General features: G+C 45.5%; 2 protein-coding genes across 2 annotated transcripts; both read right to left on the reverse strand.

Annotated features, from left to right (window-relative positions):
• Nucleotides 1-3,196: 3,196 nt before the first annotated feature.
• On the reverse strand, nt 3,197-15,168 carry LOC149274428 (cryptochrome-2-like). The gene is made up of 12 exons (XM_089505527.1): nt 14,996-15,168; nt 12,361-12,469; nt 9,650-9,792; nt 8,228-8,412; nt 7,887-7,975; nt 7,188-7,328; nt 6,686-6,997; nt 6,315-6,466; nt 5,991-6,193; nt 5,532-5,621; nt 3,812-3,933; nt 3,197-3,346 (listed from the first exon to the last, which is right to left on the reverse strand). Exons 1-12 carry the CDS (start codon nt 15,160-15,162, stop codon nt 3,197-3,199), a joined length of 1,863 nt encoding a protein of 620 aa, XP_089361653.1. The 5' UTR covers nt 15,163-15,168.
• A 3,237-nt stretch (nt 15,169-18,405) lies between these two features.
• SLC35C1 (solute carrier family 35 member C1) lies at nt 18,406-19,816 on the reverse strand. The gene is made up of 2 exons (XM_089505528.1): nt 19,288-19,816; nt 18,406-18,986 (listed from the first exon to the last, which is right to left on the reverse strand). The coding sequence occupies exons 1-2, from the start codon at nt 19,814-19,816 to the stop codon at nt 18,406-18,408; spliced, it is 1,110 nt and encodes a 369-aa protein (XP_089361654.1).
• Between the last annotated feature and the right edge of the window lie 4,040 nt (nt 19,817-23,856).

Raw genomic sequence — 23,856 nt, forward strand, 5'->3', positions numbered from 1 at the left:
TACAGTATGGATATGGGGAGGATATGATACAGTATGGATGTGGGAAGGATAGGATACAGTATGGATGTGGGAAGGATATGATACAGTATGGATATGGGGAGGATATGATACAGTATGGATGTGGGGAGGATATGATACAGTATGGATGTGGGAAGGATATGATACAGTATGGATATGGGGAGGATATGATACAGTATGGATGTGGGAAGGATATGATACAGTATGGATGTGGGGAGGATATGATACAGTATGGATGTGGGAAGGATAGGATACAGTATGGATGTGGGAAGGATATGATACAGTATGGGTGTGGGGAGGATATGATACAGTATGGATGTGGGAAGGATATGATACAGTATGGATGTGGGACGGATATGATACAGTATGGGTGTGGGGAGGATATGATACAGTATGGATGTGGGAAGGATATGATACAGTATGGATATGGGGAGGATATGATACAGTATGGATGTGGGACGGATATGATACAGTATGGATGTGGGAAGGATAGGATACAGTATGGATGTGGGGAGGATAGGATACAGTATGGATGTGGGAAGGATAGGATACAGTATGGATGTGGGACATATGATACAGTATGGATATGGGAAGGATATCATACGGTATGGATATGATACAGTATGGATATGGGAAGGATATGATACATATTGCTTATTTTAATCTATGAACACTTTGTCAAGAGCCTATTTAGTAGATCGGACCATAAAACAAGATTTGGAGAAGAGACAGATCCGCTTGACTTCATCTTCTGGGGTCTCAAGGATTCTGGGGTTAAAAGTTGTGAAAAGGTTAACTTTCAGAAATCTCCTTTTACAATCTGTAAATACAATTCCCGGGATCAGAGATCCAGCAACAGAGCTAACGAGCGAGTAGAATTCCGACACATTGAAATCCTTCCAAGGACAGACAGAGGTGACTAGAGATTGACGCTCGCATTCATAATTATCCGCTATCCGTACCCCCCGACCCTGCAAGAGGATAAATTACTCAGAGCCGACGTATAATCAAATACGGGGAAACAAATGAACAAAAGGTAGGTTTGCTTATATTACTGAATGACAGATTGTAAGCTCCCAAGACCAGGGCTCTCTCCTCCTCCTCCTCCTCCTGTACATCTTAACGTGGGCTCATTTTATTGTCAATATACATATTGCCAATTTTAATGTAATTTTAACACCTTTTTTGTAATAGCCTCGGAATCTGCTGGTGCTCTATACATAAATATGAGACACCTGTGTTTAAGCAGGGATTTGCATGAATGACCGGTCTTGGAGCAGAAAAACACTTCTCATTGCAACAGATTCCTACAGTCCGCCATTTGTTTTATTAAAAACACAGCCATGTTATCTGCGACGTACCGCATGTGATGGAGGAGGAAGAAGGGAAAACGGAGGAAAGAGAACGTGGACATCAGCCATGCGCCAAGAGGAATCCACGTGGACAAAAGTGACATCTCAGAGGCTAAACGCGCAGCCATGCTTTATATATATAATAAAAAACAAATTAAAAGTATGCAAAATGTTAACCTCCAGCCCTGTAATAAAAGATTTTTTTTTTTATAAAATATATATATTTAATAAAATTAAAAAGTACATTTTTATTCAGGATTTGGAGGTTTTTGTTTTTTTGTTTTTTTTTACCGTAACTTGATATATAATAATAATAGTAATACTAAAGCAGCACTAAACTGCCTTTTTGGGGGCATTATTAAAGAACAAAGAATAAAGATATTCTTATTGTATCAGAATTCTGGTGGTGTGCTGGCAGGGGCTATTTTTTTAAAATCTTCCATTGAAAAAAATAAAAATGAATTAAATTTTTAGGGTGTACGTTAGCTGGTGGATTACAGACAGAAAATGGTAGGCAACCCCTTTTTTCGGTTATATAGACAATGAAGCACAGGAGACAGGCCGTATAATACATTTATGATACAAACCGCATATTATTTACATACAGCGTGCGTAGGATTTCTACACAAATTTACATTTGCAAAAACGCAAGACGTATTCCTTTCTACAACGCGCAGTATTAACCCTTCTACTGCCAGAGGGTAAAGGGTGTTACAAAGTGATTAACCCCCCGCTCCCCCCCAATCGCTATTACAGAATTCACAAGGAAAGAGTTTGAAGCTTGCCAGCCCTTCGCCTCGCCACTCTTTCCAAACTAAAACACAGTTATATAATATAATATATAATATATATATATATATAAATATCAGGTCAGGTTACTTAGGTAAAAGCTGTTTACATCTTGATCTATACATTTGCTAGCGGTAGTCGCTGTAGAGACTTCAGCTCTGCGGGAACGTCCAAAGCACTCTACCGGTACCTTGCTAATTTCAAACAGGTTTAGCAGAACGACAGACCCAGGAATGAATCTATCCGTGTCTGCATTTTAAATACACCTGCTCGCATGCCGTGGCAAGTGTCCCTTTAAATCCCGCTTTGCTGCCTATGATTATTGGGCCATTCTGGACAGGGCGCCATTTTTAGGCGCATGGCACCCGCCATAGGTACAGATCACTTGGCTCACCTCGACCTACGGAACTGGTCACCTGACATCTTGGGCTAGCCAAAGCTTGATGAAAACGCTGGAACTCAACGACTTATGGCCAAAAAGGTACGGAAACGCCTTGTACGATTCTTTCCCAAAAGGCTACCCTTGGATTGTTTGTGTCCAAATTGGCCGCCATATTTATATATGGGGGTCTCTTGTTAGCCACTTTACCCCCGACTCGTAAATGGGGTGGGGGTAAAGTGTCGGGGCGTAACTCTAGAGACGCACAGACTTTGACCTCATAAAAGAAGCAAGCGGCTCGCTAGTCTGCCCCTAGTCTTAATTTTGACTTAAGTCTTTGGGGGAGCCCTATGTGCACCCCAAGCTTTTGTGAATTCGTTTACAGAAAAACTTGCAGTAACTATGTATCCGTGTTACTTGTAGTACCCGAGTACTCCGAGCTGCCAGGAAGAGGGAACTGTTGGATTCCCAAAGCTTTAAAAACCCAAAGCCCGAGGGAGGATCTCTTATCGCGGGTCTCTACTGGCGCTGGCAGAGGAAAACGTGCTCTGAAACATTCGAAATCTCGTTATTTGACAGAGAAATTACTCTATAAAACAAAAAACAAAAAAACATTTGGTCCAGGTGGGTTCTCCCGTTACGAGAATCCCATCCGGTGTCAGCTGGATAAACGGTCTTCTGATCCCAGCCGGATCTTCGAAGCAAAAAAGGAAGGGTGCAGAGGATCCCTGAACGGACGTCGCCTCTCGCCAGGCTCAGTGCAATTTACACGAACTCCTAAACTGCTGCGATATGTTGGGTTCGCTGCCTGTCGGGAGAAACGGCAAAGTAAAGATAACATTAATCTTACTGTATTTTTAATAAAAATATGGTTTTAAAAGGAAGTCGGTGCAAGGGTATGGAACGTCTCTCCTACTGCCTACTAAACCGGATAGAATAAAAGCCACATAGGAATACTGCCACCTGCTGGACAGAGCATACACTGCCAGTGAACACCATGACCTAGGGGTAACAGCACCAGACTAGGGTAATTGTCACCCCCTGGCCTTTCTGTGCGCCTCATTTCAGGCACACAAGATCCCCATGACCTAACCAGTTAGCCATTAAAGTTCCATATGGGCTAGTTGATTGCTAGAGTATGGATGTAACGATGCCGCCTGCGGCCGGTATGATTGTTCGGCCGGTAAGCGCCACACGTTAGTACACGAGACAGACGGTAACATTCTGCTCCTGACCTGATGGAAGACGCCTCACTCCACAGCCTCACTCAAACGTTTTTCGAGGTTCTGTCGGCAGCCTCAACACTCATCACTCTGGCTTTCTTACATGCCTCGTCCTCTAATCCTTGGAGTTTTCGTTTGGGGGAGTCGGGAGAACACAAGGAGAGTTTAGGGGCTGTGATCAAGAAAGAAAGAAGGGGGGGTGTCAGGAAACTCCTATGCATTACAACAGTACAAGGGCAGAGAGTTTCAACTCTCAGCCGGGGATAGTCCTATCCTAGCCAAAAGGGCCACTATTAGTAGCGCTTTACTCCTGTCGTTAACGTTCCATGGCAGACATGTTGTCCCTATGGCATCACGAGTGTCACGGCTCGTGGCTTTTCCATAAACTGGCAGTTTAAGAAGAATTTAATATTCGGGTGGAAAAGGCAAACTTTTGGCTCAGTAATTACCTAGGGATTGCCCAAATTTTGTCCAACTCTACCCACTACCCATAACACACGTGGCTCCAAACATTACCCGCAGACACACTTAATACACGCTGCACAGCCCAATCCAACACACGCTCCACAATGCAGAACAGCACAGACGTCTGTAGAGAGAGCACAGAAAGGATTCCACCGTCATAGGATCCCACGCGGTTATACATAAAATAAAATGGTCAGCCGTGCTTAAATTTGTTCATGGATTACGGATGACATCAAACTTGACTGTCCCGGTTTGAACAAAACCCAAGTACGATCGTCTGCTTGCTCAAATACACAGTAACTGCGTCCATATACTCCAAAACCATGTGCCCCCCCCCTCGCTCCAGACCCCCGCTGGAAAGTCTGTCTGTCTGTCTGTCTGTCTGGCCACGGAATAAAGAACATGGAATGCGGAAGATGATTAAAATAAACGGGTGTTTGATGATAACGGCGCTGGGTCTCGGTAACACCTTAGTAATCGCTAATTAGCTTCTTCACACTTAGTTGGCTTTCTGCACCAACTGCTCGCAGCACACGGACAGACGGGCTTCCCGGCACGCAAAGAGCGCTCGAACTCCACGTACACGGAGCGTTAATAAAGTAACGGGAGGGCAGACGGACACCACGCCTGGTTTTAATACAAAGAGTTTTTAGAACTCAAAATATATTCGTCTTGTTACTAATAATAACAATGAACAAGGGATTCAATTATTACAAATCTGGTGGCTTTTGCCAAACGCCAGCGGATCTCAGGCTGTTTTGCCAAAGGGGGCGAAACGGCAGCCGAACGGCACAGAGGCTGATGATTAGCGACCGCGTCAAGTAATAACGGGAAACGATCCTCCACGGAGAGACGTAGACGTCATTGCTCCAGAATCACAAGCCTCGCTAGAAAGATCTAATCTGATATAAGACTTTCAGGAACAAGGGCTGTTCAGGAACAGTTGGTTCTATATGCTCCAATCAGAAGTTCAAGCAGGGTAATCTGCACCCGAGCCGTGCTTAGATAATAATGCCCATCATCTTTCCCCTGGCCAGGTGATGTGTCGATACGGTCTCTCTATAAATTCACAGAGCCGAGGTCAAATATCCCAACGCAAAATAACCACACGACAAGTGATAAGCAATTCATAACACATCTTGGCTTTCCAAGATAATTCCCCAACGATCATAGCAGTGACAGGTGACACACACACACTCTAACACACACTCTAACACACACTCTAACACACACTCTAACACACACTCTAACACACACACGGCAGTGAGTAGGTTGCAGGTAGCTCTGTATAAGAGCGCAGCTCACCTGTATCTGTACCGTTATCGCGTCCGGGGGCAGACTCCGCGATGGGGCCGCTGATCTCTTCCACGCAGGATGGTACCGAGGCCAATATACCTAGAAAAGCACAAAAAGCGAGAATGAAGCGCGCAGATCTTACAGAGGAACCGAGACGAGATAAAAAGGGAATAGAAACGCAACTCACTATAAGAACTGGAGTACATTTCTTTATTAGAGACCCCCGTCAAGGTCCCCCTAGGTGTTTCATTAATATTCTTAAGAAAGAGGAATTTAAAGATGTAACACCTAAGTGCCTCACTCGGCATGTCAGTGTCAGAATTCCGAACGGCAGTTTCTCAGGGCTCCAATAATGTATCTGACGTGCAGTTACCTGGCACTCCCCCATAAAGAAGGATGATAGCAGTATAAGACCAGGTGGGAAAACTACAAAGGGCACAAGATCCTCCCGGCCCCCCCGATACTCACAGAGGCCTCTGTACCGGGACAGCTGCTGATAGGTCTGCTTCATGCGTTCAATGTTCAGTCTGCTCGTCTCTGCGTGGTTTACAATAGGCTTGGGGTAATCGACTCCCACGATGCATTTGGCTTCTTTCTGCACGGACTCGGGCGCGTTCCACGGCTCGTAGATGTAGCGAGATGGGAAGTCCTTCAGCACGGGCAGGTACCTCCTGCCGAATAAACACATCCATCACGAAACAATTCTTAAAGCAAATAGAAACCCAGATCTTCCAATCACCGCTGCTAGCGAGCGTTCATGAGAAGCGGGCGCGGATCGCGCAGGACACGCACCTAACGTAGTCTCCACTGGGGTCCGTCCGCCTCCCGAAGCCCACCGGGCAGTAGCAGTGGAAGAACTGTTGGAAGAAGGCGCTGCACGAGAGCCACATCCAGCTGCCGGCGTTCACGCTGAAATCCGCGTCCAGCAGAAGCTCGTCGAAAACCTGGAAGTGGAGAAAAGGGTTGGAAACGGGGGCAAGTGCGAGGTCGGGGTAGGGCCCGTAATACGGGTAGCGAGCATGGAAGATTATAGAGGTGGAAACCCCAATGGAAGCACTCGGTTCCTTCCCGCTAGCCTCCCTACTTGACCATATTCACACAAAATCCCTAATTCGGACGCCCAAACAAAGGAACTATTATCACAAGGCCCAGGCGACCATTACCTTGACTCCACATTCCCAGCTGTTCCATAGGTCCCCTCGAGTTAGGAAGCAGGCGACGGCGTGCCTGGCCAGGTGGTGGATCCAGCCTTCTTGGCGAAGTTGCGTCATGATGGCATCAATCCATGGGAACCCCGTTTTTCCCTCCGCCCACTTAGCAAGCGCCTCGGGGTTCCTGTCCCAGGGTATCTGGACACATATGGGGTTCCCCTCCATCTGGTCAAATTTTGGGTTGTTGGTGGCCGCAGTATAGAAGAACTCTCTCCAGAGAAGCTGACCATACAGGGACATAGGTGGGGGCCGGTTTTTCTTGACCTGTAAAAACACACAAGAAGCCAACCCGATGAGGCCAACCGCACAGTGCCGTTCCGGAAACTGTTTATTCTATGTTTACATTGCGGTCGCCCAGATCCATCTCGTTAAACGTTTATTTCTATGGAACAAAAAACTGCCACATTTATTACCCCGACCTTCCAAAACGCAACTTAACTGCCACCTAACTCACCTTCTGATACAGCTCCCTGAGTCTGTAGTAGAAGAGCCTGCAGGACAGGCATCCAAACCGCAGGTACGGACTGAGACCGGTAGGGCTGGCCAGCAACGAGTTGACGTTCATTCTCGGCCTTTCGTAATTTGCCACCCAAGCCTTGAGACGGAAAAACAGGACATTAAACCAAAGCCACCGAATTCCTTGTACGGACGTGTCTGAACTCAACGTGGACAGCTTTCCAGTTCTTTCAGAACACAAAGAGTATCCAAGAAACTCTTCCGCACGAATAAAGCCAGATAACGGGTCTAAACATAAAACAATTCCATATAAGCTGCTGCGTTCTAAAACTATTGGTAATAATCGAATGATAATGTAACCCACGCCGTGACTGCCATCATATTTTGGAGGCTACCCGTCTGGGTGAATTTGCCAGGGTGGGTTCGGATACGCGTCTGGGGGGGTTCTTGGCAATTGGCCCCTTATTAAAGCAATGCAGGTTATACCCTATAACAGGGGCGTCCAACCTGCGGACCTCCAGCTGCTGCAGGACTACATCTCCCATCCTCCTCAGCCAGCCCCTTAGCTGAAAGAGCATTATGGGAGATGTAGTCCTGCATCAGCTGGAGGACCGCAGGTTGGACGCCCCTGCCCTATAAATATCAGGGAGGTTTACAATTCCCGTTGATGTGTTACGGTTAACATTCAGACCCTCACCTTCCTCTCCAGGTGCCTGTCCAGCCGAGTCAGAGCCTCCGTTTCTCCTCCGGGCCACACAGCGGGGCCCAGACCGTCGCACGAAAAGCCTGTTACGGTAACGACACGATATGGGCTACTTTATGGGATTTAAAACATTGCCGGAGATCACAGAGTTGCGCTCGGTAAGTCATCGCGTAATTCTGGTTATATTACATCAGTGAAAAAACACAAAAATTGTACTTTACATTTTGATCGATTTGGAAAGGACTTTAAAGAGGAATCCAAACCCATTTAACCCAAAATTCGGAACATTTAATTACTAAGGCTGGTGACAATCGGCAAATCGCTCCGTATCTTACCCAGCTCCTCCAAAGACGGCACCCCGTACGTCTCGTCGTGGTTGTTCCCGATCTCCGCGCGGCACGCGTCCATCTGCTGCGGCGTGACCCCGGGGGCCGGTCTGCGTGGAAGCTCCATGCGGCTGATGATCGTCTGGAACCTCTTGTAAGTTAGCGGCGGGCTGTGGCCGTTGAGTTCAATGATCCTGCCCGAGAAAAATAAGGATTTTCAATCAGACGCTAAACTAAGGGTTAAACATTCAATTCTAGGAGCGTCATCTACCAATCTACTCTCTACCAATCTGGTGACCCCAGGTCTCACTGCAAAAAGGAGGCGAATTGCGTCCACGGAAGGAGAAAATATATATTTTTTGGAAACTCTAATGCAGGGGACCAAGATTAGAAATATAAAATTTTATTTCGGACCCCATTTTATTGTATTTCATGTAAACGTATTTACAGACCAGTTTCCCAAACACCCCTTTCTGTCCCTGTATTTTTTTTAATAGACAGTTAATAGGATGCGGCAAACTTTTCCAGTAAGATTATTGCCAGCCTCCCGCCACCTCGCTCAGCTCAGGGAAATCTCGTTACGTCGCGCCTCTTATTGGCTTTCAGCCGTCAACAGCTTATGCAACGGTGTTCTTTATTCTGCGTGTGCGTGTGTGTGTGTGTGACGACACGATTTCCAGAATCCGCAGGCTCCGGGCTCAGTCTGCACGTGCGAGGAGGAGCCGCGTCGCAGCAAAACACAGCCGCTCGCCGGCACGTGTTTAGCTGCGTGACGCCGCAAGTAACCGCTTGTCCACTAGGTGGCGGCAGCCGCGCCGCCGGATGGCTTTATGCACTTAACAGGCGCGTCGTAAACCGCGATCACCGCCAATAAGAGAAGCAGGAATCCAAACAGCAGCACATGGCTTCGGAGCCGCATACCACACACTTTCTCTTGGCGCATGCATTAATTTAATATAAGACAGGCGTGGCCGCAAAATATTATTGCATACGGATACCATGCTGATCAGACCCATTCGGCCCCCATATAGTCTGCCCACCTGTCCTGCTTTAAAGTGTAAAACCTTAATCCGTCCTTGGTCTCTTAGATTCCATTTGCCTATCCAATGCATGCTTATATTCTCATAATTTCACCTCTACCAATTCTGCTAGGAGGCTGTTCCACTTATCTACCACCTTCTCGGTAAAGTAAAACTTCCTTAACGTTACATCTAGGGAGGATAGGCTACAATTCTCATGACGTGCAGCCAGCATTATAAGTATAAGTATATAGAAGTGTCTATGGCCGGCCGAGCTTTATAGGAATTATAGTCATGCAATAGCCAATGGCTTAAACATGATTATCCTGGATACAAGGCCAAGGTTGGAAGTTAATAAAATTAAAAAATGAGCAGTCTGAATTGTGCCAATTACACGATTATTCCATCTCACCTGCCCAGATCGTACAGGGTGTGTGAATTCTCCACGATGACCTCGACGCCGGCTTCCTTGGCCAGCTTCATGATTGCAGCGTCGCGCTCCTTTCCAAAAGGTTCCGAGTCGTATTCAAAGGTCAGGCGGGTCACCCCCCACTCCTGTCAATTTACAAACATATCAATGAATTACGGTGGAAACAGCATTGCGGAGCTTGCGGCCGTCAATATATTTTCCTATCGCTGTCAACCTGCGCGGCAAGAAGCGGCCACAAAAATCACGTGATCTACACCTACGCAGGTGGAAGCGCGAACCGTAATGACATCATTAAATATCGCCCAGAGGTCGGGTGAAGAATCCCTAACGTTTAACTAATCGATGATCTCTGGCCATATGTTTTTTGGCCAATAAAGGGCAGCTAAAGGACTAAATCTTAAAAATAAAATAAATGTTTAAAAGGTTTATTAGAGAATAACTCGCTACAAAATAGAACTTGTAGGTTAACCTCTTCCGCCCGTACGAAGCAAGAACAAATGACATAACTGCACAAAAGGACCCTGCCGTTTTTTGGTTTTTTTTCTTTTTTTAAAGAAAAAAAAAAAAAGCGTTGAAAGGGAATTCTTTATAGGCGTGAAGCTTTACTATGATTCCTGCGCTGACTTGTTGGATAATATTTATGATGAATGAATGAGTGAATTTAAACACAATAACAAAACATAACATTGTATCCTAACACTGAAACACAGTAACATCCATGTATAAAAGGACATCCCGTCATTAGTACACAAAGCATGTCGAGCAGCATAGGAAACAGAGATTTGGGTCTCGTTTCTATTCCTCGCTCCACAGATACGATTCCGGGGCGGCAATATATTTTCCGTGTAGCTGTACTACATTCCTGTAAAATGTTAAATAACGTGTATTTTATTGTGAACATGCCCCGATCAGCCAAGGCATTGTTTATCTGGCGCGCGGCCCAGTTCTCTGCGACAGGACCGTTTCTAATCTCGTCAGCGAGGTCCCTGTCACTCCGGCCGGGAGATAAGAAGATTCCCCGGTGAAGTCGTGCCGAAGACATCAACACAGGACAAAGGCAGGGAGGGCTGCGGGCAGAAGCTCGGCGTAAGCTGGGCGATTATCGCTCGTTCGTGACAGCTCACAGTCACGTTCCGCATAAACCTGCCCCCCGCACGCGATGTGTGATGATAACACCGGCAACCTCACAAAGACCATCGGCCAAAACTAAATATTACAATCCTACGTGCCAGGCAGACGGAATCCATCGTCTCCATCACCGGCTGGGAGGATATGTAGCAATCCGTGTGAATCTAAAATTCTATATTCTTTACAGGGGGAAATTCCTGCCTCTGCTTTTTCAAATGGGGGGGGGGAGATTTCGTTAGACTGACTCACTGAAGTACACTCAGCAAAACTCAAACATGCAACCCACTCTTAACAACCCTGATCATTCTTAGACCCAAATTCAAACATGGCGACACTCGTACCGACCACTAATGAAACCCTCAAACCCACTTACTGCTCGTAATCATTACTGATCGCTGTCAACCACACACACACACACACACACATCACTCCAAGCCACGCCAGCACACATTCAAATGCAATCCACTGTCAGTCAAACCAATACGCGCATATCTCCGTCCACAGACATCCATAAACAAACCATTAACATCCACGCGCACACACCATTCTCAGCCACACGCATATATAAACACGATCAACTTAACCGGGAATCCATTCAGTCCATAAAACCACAATGACCACCGGCTTCCCGGGTACTGCTAGAAGAGCGGCCCCGGTCCCTGGATTATTCTTCCGTCACTAATTTATGATGCAAATGCCGCCAACCTGCCATTGTATACTCCCAATTATGACTCTAATATCAGGCCCCGAAATATATTTCTATAATACGCAGGGCATGACCTACTGGACTGTGGCAAAAAAAATATAAATACATGACAGACACAGCAATGTCCTCAATTCACAGCACAGCGCCCCCATCAGACTGCGTTAGCACCTCGACTTTCAGTTGCTTCATTGTAGAATTTATTGCTATAACTCCTATCACGTTGACAATGAAAGGCAGAAAACCAGAATCGCTTGGAGGATGATTTACATCGTAAAAAATTATTTCGGTCGCGTTAAAGTCGATTTATATCGTCTTTCCATGCGCTTCCATGGAGATCTTATATTACGATTTCTGCAGGCGTTGAAAGTTCCTATATTTAAACAACTGTGATTCAGTGATACATCGGCTATAAATAAGTATGGCAGACGGCAGCAAACGAGTTCCCTACAGAACTGAGAAAGCTTCAATTATTCAGCTCCGACGAGAGAACGGGGGGGCGATAGGCCGTTCCTCTGAGTTAATGATCTGAGCGGAACACGGGAAGGATTAAAACAAAAAAATGTATCAAAGTACGTTTCTAGAGCAAGAGTAACCCACCAGACAGGGAGCCAGATGTTCTGGAACTACCGGCCCCTATGCTTCCTGTCAGCAATCCCCAAGGTTTTGGGTCAGCGTCACAATGTATTCAACAAACAGCTACAAAATATCCCACGACATCCCGCTTATCTTATTCTGTAAGTCCATGTCCTGCGTTGAGAATTTGACACTAATCGCAGTGTGACCCGCACGCCAGAAGGGGGAGACATACTCAGACCGATGTATAAACTCTCACTTAGACACCTTGGATCTATCCGCTCACCTTAAAGAGTCGGGGGAAGACATCCGCCGGCTGCCCTCGTACCACGAACAGACGGGAATCGAGCTTCCTTAAACTGGCGTCCAGATCTTCCAGGGACTGCAGGAGGAACCTGTATGAAAGAGACTCAAGTCAGCGCCAAGTCAGCGTAAACGAAGCTCTGGCACAAAGTCTGGAGGAGCAACACACACCGATCAAACATTCTGGCCGCTAATTCGGTTAACCCTTTGATTTAGGGCAGGATAGTATGAACCGGTGCAGGGTTTTTTTGTGGGTATCCAGAGACTTAGAAGTTGCAGATAACAGAAACTGTCACAAAAGGATTAAAGGGTTAATTTACTTCTTGAAAATAAATGTTTTTTTATATAAAATTGGGGAATACGGACTTTTCCCGATTGCTGCTCCCGTATTAAGAGAAACTTCTGTGAATGGGATTATAAATATATATATATATCATTAAAGACGATGCAGAGAAATAATACGCAAAGTTCCTACTTCTGAGTTCTGAGAGGGCCAAAAAAATCCAGGTCTGGCCCATCCCAGCGCCAAAAAAAAGCAACTTCCGGGATAAGCGTCTTATATAAGTTATAAATGGGCATTTATCCAGAAAGGGATGCGCCCAATTGTTATAAAACATCAAATATCAACAGCGCTTTACCCCGTGCACAGGGCTCCGCATCCCCCCCCCCCCGAGAGACAGGGGGATACCAAGCCCCCGAGCACCAATCCCACCGTCGTCCCCGCTGAACACACCGTATAGATACATCAGCCGGTGAATGCAACGGAAACCACTCAGTACCCGCAGAACGAAGCCGCGTAAACGCACCCTGGAGGATTATTATTATTCTGTATTTATTAAGCACCAACATAGTCCGCGGCGCCGTACAATTTAAATATGGGGGGTTAACACATAAAGATACATTTACGCAAACAGATACAACAGGAGCCGAGAACACTGCCTGTTAGAATCCGGGCTAGCCTTATAACACTTTCATACCAAGTTCCAGGCAAGAACTCATTAGCTAATAAAATAAAATAATAATAATTAATGAAATACATTGTTTCCCCTCTGTGCAAGTTCTAACAACATTCCAAATCAAAAAACTTTGTTGGGGAACAAATACTATCTTTAGCTTTATTATTACTTAATGATTCATATAGTGCCACCATATGACGTAGCGCTGCATTATTTCATGGGTAAAGTTCTTAACACTTAATATTATAAAGAATATCATATAAAGAGGTGGCAGAAAGAGAGCTGAAACCATCCATCACTATTGTCTCCTTTTGCCGCTTTATATTTATAACAGAACACAACGTCTTAAAAAAAAAACAAACGAGCATTTAAGGGGACCCTATCGTTTTGCCTGAAACACAGAATATTTTAATGTGGAAAAATAATTTATTGGGTTCTGTTTGTGTAACTGTGCTTTTTTTTTTGGCGTTTTCACAATAAACTACCAGTTTATACGCGCACGGGAGCAAGGTGTGGGAATTCTGATATAAAGAAATTAACCCCTTCAAATAACGAAAGCACCGTGTTACGCAACCTCCGCCACCTGATAAACTCCAAAGGCTTTGTTCTTGGGTATTATCTACTAAAGACGCCAAAAAGGGGCGCTCACACAAACGCTCCGGGACTACGGGGTGGAATAAAACACTCGCCCACCCCCACCAAATATGGATCTGCTCCTTAGAACTTTCCAGACAGGACCCAAAGCTCCCCCCACCCCACCCGGAAGGATTTTTATGCCTCGGTGCAGAATCAGAACAACAACCCTAAGTCTTACAAAACAGAAATTAGCAGAGAACTTACGCCACTTCTGTAAGGCGCTCGTCGTCTCAGATGCTAAGAATCTACTTTATTAGACCTTTCAAAAAAGTATCCCAACAATGAAATGGTTAACGTTAGAATGTTAAATAATAAATAAGTGAATTCAACTCTTACTAACATCTTGCTTGGTTATATACACAATATATATATATATATATATATATATATATATATATATATATATATATATATATACACACACACACACACTGCAAATACCAGTCACAGGGCATGAAGATGTAATTATACAGCAGGCAGGTGCAGCACAAATAATTTATTGTTTTATATAGCGCCATCATATTCCATAGCGCCGTAGAATGGGGTAAACAGGACATAAGTAGTATAACAAAAACAGGTGAGGAGGGCCCTGCTCCCAGGAGCTTACACTCTAGAGTATTGATGGGACATGCGCAGCCTTTTTACTCACATGAGATATTTCTGCCCCCAGTCTATTCTCCCACTCACTATCTGCCCCAGCATCCACACTGACCCCTGACAGCCCACCTACCTGTACACTGACTGATCTAACCCCCGCCTCCTCCACAGGTATATGTAGTATTTGCCCCCATTACATACACAATAATTACCCCACTAACCCACTCTGCGCAGAACTGCCCCTCCCTGTCTCGGTATCCTGGCCCTTCTAGACCCCAAGCCCCATAAGTGCCCTTCTTCTTCTCCATGTATCGATCCTTACGGCCCGACCGCTGGCACATTCCTGCCCCTCCCAGGTATGCTGATCATTACGCACCCCCATGAAAATACCCCCACCCATGGGTATACCTGCCCCTTCCTCAGTCTTACCTCCACCGGTTGACCCCCCCTGAAGAGGAGGCTGCGAACCAGGGGTCCAGGATGTAGATGCAGCGGGCAGTGCGGGCCCCGTTCAGGGCAGCCAGCAGAGCAGGGTTGTCATGAAGCCTCAGTCCCTTCCGGAACCAGTGCACCGAGTTAACGCCGTTAGCTTCCATCCCGGGTGCTGCGCGGTGGCCCTGCGGGCTCGGTCGGTGCGTACTGCGGCTGCCGGGATCCGCTCCGTCCTGTGTCTCCTACGGCTCACACACGGGACTCAGCAAGTCCCAGCTCCGCCCGCCGCTAAGCGAGCCCGCTGATTGGTGGGAGATCCAGTGATGGGGGCGTGGTGGGCAGCAGTCACATGCAGGCCATGTGTAGTGAGCTCAGAGAACACAGGAGCAGCTCAGCATTAACGAGCGCGACTACAGCGAGTGATACTCCTTCCTGCTCTATACACCGTGACTACAGCGAGTGATACTCATAACTGCTCTATACACCGTGACTACAGCGAGTGATACTCATAACTGCTCTATACACCGTGACTACCGCGAGTGATACTCCTTCCTGCTCTATACACCGTGACTACAGCGAGTGATACTCCTTCCTGCTCTATACACCGTGACTACAGCGAGTGATACTCATAACTGCTCTATACACCGTGACTACAGCGAGTGATACTCCTTCCTGCTCTATACACCGTGACTACAGCGAGTGATACTCCTTCCTGCTCTATACACCGTGACTACAGCGAGTGATACTCATAACTGCTCTATACACCGCGACTACAGCGAGTGATACTCCTTCCTGCTCTATACACCGCGACTACAGCGAGTGATACTCATAACTGCTCTATACACCGTGACTACAGCGAGTGATACTCATAACTGCTCTATACACCGTGACTACAGCGAGTGATACTCCTTCCTGCTCTATACACCGTGACTACAGCGAGTGATACTCATAACTGCTCTATACACCGTGACTACAGCGAGTGATACTCCTTCCTGCTCTATACACCGTGACTACAGCGAGTGATACTCCTTCCTGCTCTATACACCGTGACTACAGCGAGTGATACTCATAACTGCTCTATACACCGCGACTACAGCGAGTGATACTCCTTCCTGCTCTATACACCGCGACTACAGCGAGTGATACTCATAACTGCTCTATACACCGTGACTACAGCGAGTGATACTCATAACTGCTCTATACACCGTGACTACAGCGAGTGATACTCAGCACTGCTCTATACACCGCGACTACAGCGAGTGATACTCCTCCCTGCTCTATACACCGTGACTACAGCGAGTGATACTCAGCACTGCTCTATACATGGAGTATACTGTTTGTATCATCTCCTTTCTCTCCTCTCTCGTGGTTCTATTTTCTCTCCTCCCTTTCTTATTCTCTTCCCTCCTCTTTCTTCGCTTTTGTTTCTTATCCCCCTCTTTCTCCTTTGTCTCTGTATTCTCTCCCCTTAATTTGTATATAAATAAAAGATAATAATAATAATATTCAGTAGAGCCATTATTAGTGTTTGCAGTTTAGGGAGAGTCAAAGTGTAACCATAGCAGTGCAGGTAATTCCTAGAATATGGTGTTGTGGCTCCCTCTAGTGGCAGCTGTAAAACCTACAGAACGAGAGCAATTCAAAATCACCCTTTGCATTTCAATTACAAATTATTAATAATTATTATAGGCATTGATTTAGTGCAATGATCTGTGAAATGTAGGAAAACTGAATGATTTACTTAGTTCTGCCGTGGTTTGTAAGCAGGCCGTGGCCCGTGAATTTGAACTGTAATAGTGAGTTACAGCAAACCACCCAACATTTCAAAAGAACAATGAGTGACACTTTTGGCCGGGGTCAGGGCTTTACGCGTATCTCTTATGTGACGTTGTGACGTAGCAATAGTAACCGATTAAAGTATCTACTAGAATAATGTATTTTCTATACACATTGTTGGGGCTTTTAGGGCTGTAGAACCCTGTGATACCCTCATACCCGGCAAACATTCTGAGCTCCTAGAAAAGAGGGGCGCCGGGATCCTGTAGCGGGACCTGCTTGGGGTGCAGCAAAATCATAGCCGTACGTAGTTTGTTCTACTTGCCTTCCTTTCTGCACCCCCAAAACACAAAAAATTCAGCCTTACGTCATATGTTGGAGGCACCATTGGGATTATGCAGAGTGGGATGGGGTCCACGTGACAGATGTTGCATATTTACGTAGCGCTATAATATTTAGCAGCCTAGGCGGGTGGTTTAAAGCAGATCACGTAGTTCATTACAACGGGCGGACGATCGCAGGAATCGGGTTATCCAGCCAAGCCAGCCCAAGTGGTTTAAGTTGCCATAGCAACTTCAATAAGCCACAGCCAACAGGACATCGCAATGGAATAATTTATGGATCTGTTTATCCCAGGACCGGGAATTATAAAAGCAAGTAAATAATACTGGATTATTTGCATCTGAGATAAATCAATAACTGAATCAATTACTTCAGATCTTCCACACATTTCATAAATTTCAATTCTTAGTCATTTTTATTTACCGGTATAGTTCTAGCCCTGACATCATTATCACATCTGCCCACAGTAAAGGCATATCCCAGGGTATTTGACGCAAATATTACATCATTTCCCATGATCCTTCAGCACTGGCTCGGCAAGGGTTCGGGTAGGGTCTAAACCCCCCGAGCATGCACAGAAAGCGCTCTCAATTATTTAAAAGGGAGAGCCATTAATTGGCTCCAAGCAGATTATTAGCGACATGACGTGTTGGACCGTAAAGGCGACGTTGCCATGCAGCCCCGGAACTGCAGCTTCCCCTAAAGCAAAGTATTTTATTTTTTCTACAGCCTGCCACATCTATAAAGCATGATTTGTACCAATAAAAAAGGCAACATTTATTTTCACTGGTGTACAAATTTCAACAAGATTTGTTTTTCAGTTTTGTTAAACATTCCTACATCTCTCTGTTGCGTTAAGTACACTTAAGCAATATAATTATACATTATAGAACGCCTTTTCTCGTTAACATTATGAAACAATATTTTTTCCCTTCATTGTAGAATGCGGAGCGCAGGCCACATTTGTTACAGTATATAACATAGTACAGATGTGCTATACAGCATTGTATATCATGGGTTACCTAATATTTACATCTACCACCTTAAATAGAATTAAAAAAAAATATTTTTGGTTCATAAATTCATCAAACCGGAATGGATGTGAAGTACAGTGAGGCACGTGTTGTCAAAAAATAAGTTATTTAGGCAAATTTCTATTACAGGGAATGATTGTTCCTAAATTCTTAGAAGTTGCAGACCTGCGGAAACCATAGCCACATCACTGCCCCCCAAAAAACGTCCTTCGTATGATTTTGGCCTGTAGGATTTTTTTTCCGTGATAAGGTTCTTTAGGTATTTAGAATGCTGACTTTTGAAACACTTTTCTCATCTTCGTTTGTGGTAGGTAGTGGCTGAGCCTGAGTTTTCTTCATCTCCAGGCCCTTCACCCATGTGTAGCAGAAGGAACCCCCTAAAACCATAGCGTTGCTGGTCCACCACAAGAAACTCTTGGTCTGCTGATAGTAGAACACAGCCAGGACGGTCTGAGCACAGGCCTTGGCTGTCCCGGAGATATTGTGGGTCAAAGGACTAGTGAACTTAATCTGAAGCCCTGTCACGTATCCAATAGCAAAGCCAAAGATCCCTCCTAGCGTCATCATGCCCCAAAAGTAAAACTCTGCCAGCTTGTCGAAGGCCATCAAGCTGCCCAGTTCCCCAAACACAAGCAATAGGGGAAGAAAGAGAAAGCAGGCGTTGACGTTGTTGTAGAAAGTGAGACGCCAGATGCTACCATCTACTGCTGGGAGGACCTTCTTGGTGTAGATGGCGTTCAGGGAGACGCATGCGCTGGCCAAAACTCCAAAGAATATGCCAGCCCAGGACAGAGTACCGCCTTGTCCCTCCTGGTCAATGCCGAGCCAGAAGCCTCCTGCAAAAACAAATATAAGAAAACATTATATTAACAATAACGCACCTTATTAATTTTGCTAAATATACGAATACTTTCAGTTTGGCTAAAAAACTAAATGTAAAATTCTCAGGAAATCTAAGGACACTGGGGGGGGTGGATTTAAGGAACAATTATAGAAATGATGTAATATTTTACAGTTACATTACTTTAATCTTATTTTTTTTAAATGCCATAACTAGCCCTTTTAGCCACTTCTGAGACCAAGAGGAGGAAAGAGAGATAGTGAGACACTCAAGCTACGTTTGAACTTCAGGCTTACCTAGGATGACTCCACAGGACAGCAGCGCGTACAGCGACGTGGTTTGTTTCAGCAGAACGTACGAGAGCAGCACATTGAAGACAGTACTCAGACACCTGCCCACCGTGTAGAAGGCCACTCCGAGGTGCTTGAGGCACAGATTGTTAAAGGTGATCATACCGATAAAAACCACGGACAGGGGCAGGACGCTCCGCAGAACCTTGAGATCAAAGCGCACCGAGGGAAACTCCATGACGCTGGGTGGGATGACGTAAGACAGCAGACTGAGACCCTTGCACAGAAGCACCGTCACCAAGCATTGATAAAAGGTGACGAAGAGCGGGGCGTCGAGCTTCAGGGAAGGGCTGTCCAGCAGGTATTTGTTGAGGAACACCATGGTGATCGAGATAAACCAGTAGAGCATCACCACCAGGGCTATTTTCACAGCTCTCACCAGGAACGGTTCCCGGTTGCCCCTCTCCAAATCCCCTTCGCCAGCCCCTGAGAGCGCCATCCTGAGGATGCCTGAACGCTTGAGGCTCCTGTTCATGGTGACCAAGGGACAAAAAAGTGTCAGGACAGCAAAGCATGTGCAACAACAATTAAAAAGCACTTATGCCAGGGGACGGTGCAGATAACCGGCACAAAAGGCAAGCCAGACGTGCTGCAATGAGCGGCATTAAAGACATTTAATACAAGGACAGATTGCCAGGAGTAGTCATTACAGAGATGCAGTTACAGAAGAGGTTTTTACTGGCCCTGGGACTATAAGTGTAGAAGATGTAGGTGACCCTGTCCTCGCCCGTTTACGGCACAGAGCAACAGCTTCCCTGTCACTAGCACTGCCCCTACCCAGCTCGGAACGCATCACTTCCGTGATCTGCTTCCGAGTCTGTCGCCTGCTGGTGACGTCACGCAGCGACGTGTGCGGACTGCGGAGACCATCCTTTCTTACGGTCTTCGCGCTGCAAGCTGGTTCTGGTGTGCACAGGTGAGGTTGTCACACAACTAATGATACCCCTTGAGGGGGCAAATGGGTGTTTTGAGGCGGCACTAAGCAGGATTTAGCGCAGCGCAACACAACGACTACAAGAACAGTACATGTGCGGACTTCTAATACCATTTTTGATCACATCGGAAATTTATTAGTTTCCCCTTAAATGACACAAAGGAACGAGCCTGATTTGAGGGCAATTATATAATGGACTAAAAGAGTCAATGTTTAAAAAAAATAAATTCATTGGCTCCAGAATATGAAAGATGTTTTACTAATTTCTGCAAAATTAACTGAAAAAAAGCAGATATTTAAACCAATCTTAAATCCCCTTACTGTATAAACCTCTACCACCTCTACTGGGATGCTGCTCCATTTATCTACCACCCTCAGTAAAGTTAAACAGTCCCTCTAATCCTCTGACCCTCTAGTTTTAGATTACGACCTCCCTTTATGTATTTAAATGTTTATCCCCCCATCTTTCTTCTGTAAATATTAATCTCTCAGCCCTTCCTGGCTAAAATTTCTTATCTCAATAACAATCCAATCGGTGTTAAACGTTTATTATGATGTTGGCTCCACCAACCGGACCTTTAAAGTATAACAACTAGAATTATTGAACGTATTTCCTGATTCCAACGCATTTTGGCTTCTTGTCCCGAGGAAGAGACTTCTGTGCTATTTTAATCCGCTCTCGTAACGATCAGTGATGTCACCTCTCGGCCGGCACTTAAAAGCTCTTTAGTTTTTGGAATGTGGAATTTCTCGGGATGTTTTATTTGATCCCCGAAGGAACTCCACCTTCTACTTTATATTAAAATAAATTCAAGGAGCGATCGTGGGAGGAGCTACAGGAAAGTCACGCAAAATGACATTTAACCCAAATCTGACCAGCCTCTTAGTTCATTTTCTTAGCTGACCCTCTCGCTATATTAACCCTTTAGTAACCCATCATGAAGATTCTAGGTGCCCAAATGGCTCTCATACCGCTCCTCATGGAAACCTTGTCATTATTTAAAGATACACTTAATTGAGCCACCTGCATTCAAGCAGGGATATCAACCATTACATATTGGGAGTAAAAACACCAACTGGGACTAATATATATATAATCCCAGCAGGGGGAATAGGAAGGAATCCACTCTAGACTGTGTGACCCTGAAAATCTGCCCCTTCACCCTGAAACTGGGTCAAAAACCCCGAGACTCCGGGGCAAACACAGAGTTCCTAGGCAGAATTATTCAATTTTACCAATATTTACATTTATAGCATATTTCTGGGGTAGTAGGGGTATTAAAAGAAAGCATGGAATAGATAACTATCGTTGCTTATTTTTTTATGTGTCACAAATGAAGTGGTTGCTGTTATATTGTTACTATATTAAAGTTAGTAAAATGTTTCAATGGGACAATGATTTTGGGGTAAGTTTTAAAAGCGGTCGCCATAGCAAACAGCGGAACGAACCAATCAGCAGCAGCGTCCATTGATCTATAACACATAAAACCCCCCATACATTCCGCATACGGTACTTTTATACACCTTATGCTCTGGACGGGAAATAAAGCGGGCGACACGTTCACGAGGGACACTAAACCCACCCGTAAAAATAGTTCGTGGCTTTGCGCGGAACGTCCATTGCCCCTCCCCCTCCGTACCTGTGATCTTAAGTTTGCGGGTCTGTCGCGGTGGAGCCAGCGGAAGCGAATGCCAGGTAACTGTTTCGTTTACTCACCTCCGCCATCGCCAACAGGAACAGGTACTGGGGGCGGAGCTCCCGTCTATTAAACAAATACCTGTTACTGGTTACACGACTGGGGGAACTGGTCGAGCTGGTGAGTCACGGCTACACCCAGCACAGGCACCGGTGATAATTTGAAGTCTCAATCTTAAAGCACAAAACTACCAACGCAGACTCCTACACCTAAAAAACAGCCTTTTCTTTCAAAAAGGGATATATATACGCGGCTGAGCGTGTATAGAATTTGCCAGCAGATCGGCCCTATTCCGCCCCCGTCTGGTTGCCGTTTCTCCTGCTGTATTTTCAGGAGCCATATGCCGATCCCATGTTTAAATCCCCCTATTGTATTAATCTCTACCGCTTCTGCCGGGAGCCTATTCCGCTTATCTACCACTTTCTCTTTTGTAGTTTAGTTTATCTACCCCTTCTGCAGAGCGTGTTATCATTTAAGATAAGATTAAATGTTATCTAAATGGGCACTTCTGGCCCCGTAACCCTTTCTTTAAAGTGTGTGCAAGCTCCATGGACAAGGGCATCCTTTTTTCCGCGAGGGTTCTACTACGGGCTGCAGCCCTATGAGGCTATTTCCTAGTCACATCTGTGTCTCGTCTTGAGGACATCTCTCTCCCTTTGGTATCTGTATGGTGAAGGCATGAGAGTTGGTCCGTCACACCTGGCTTAAGTGTGGACCGGATGAATCGGAACCCTTGACGGGCGGCTCTGGCTTCAGGGGCAACTTTAAAACCTGCAGAAAACCCGGTCCAACGGCTTAAATAAGTGGCGCCGTGGCTAACCTGGCGCTGTCCTGGCTAGCTCGATGCACGTGGGCCAGTCCACATATTATACTGATAAAAACCTGCTGCGTAGAACGGATCAAATAATGAGTGCCCTATATATATTCTTCAAGAAGGACCCTGATGTACCCGGTTTTAATGTCATCCCAGCAGCCTTGCGACACAGCCGTCGGGATGTTTAGAGACACCTGAGACAGACGGAGGTGCGCACAACACCTTTGTTCTTATAATTAGGCGCTGTCGTCGAGAGTGATAAGTAAAGAAAGGGGAAGCGGGGGAGGAAGGCAGGGAAAGGAAGACCCCACTCTCAGGTGCGTCTAAATATTCCTGGATTATGGCTGGGTTATTATTATACGGCTGCTGGGATGACATCCAAGCCCAGGTACTGAAACGCGCACCTTAAATGTATATGGTCCTTCTGGAAAAATATACAGGGCTATGGAATTTCTCATTAAACAGGAAATGCTATGCAGCAGCTTACATGTTAATACGTCACCTGCCAGGCGATATGTTTTGCTGGAATTTAACTTCCTGGTGCAGTAAAAGCCAACACTCCCTGTTAGCTTTGGCTTTATGGCGTCTGCGACCGGACTGCGCGCTAATATAATACGCTTTATCGTTAAAGCAGAAATGCAAATATACACCGATCAGCCGTGACGTTCTGACCGCTGATGGGGAGGGAATAACTTGGATAATTTTGTTATCGTGGCTCCTACTAGTGGGGGGATATACAGGGCCGGACTGGGACTGAAAAGCAGCCCTGGAAAAATTTGGAGACCAGCCCCATATAGTTTATCTCACGGTGAAGCTCTTATACCCACACGCACCCCTTATACATACCCGAGTCACACTATGTGCAATTCTTTTTATCTCATTATTTGTATTAAAATGCCAGAAAGCAAAAGTGTTAAAAGGCCCTAATAAATTAAATACATTACACATAATAGGATCAAAACATTTACTACTGCGAACATTGTTAGATGAAAGAGTTCCATTTTATTTAGTGGAACAAAACACTGATCACATTATTCTTCACGATATTCTGGTAAGAAACTTTTATTTCT

This window comes from Sceloporus occidentalis, unplaced genomic scaffold (assembly GCF_023333645.1).
Source record: "Sceloporus occidentalis isolate IW3139 unplaced genomic scaffold, rSceOcc1.0.p SCAF_331, whole genome shotgun sequence".
Taxonomy (NCBI): domain Eukaryota; kingdom Metazoa; phylum Chordata; class Lepidosauria; order Squamata; family Phrynosomatidae; genus Sceloporus; species Sceloporus occidentalis.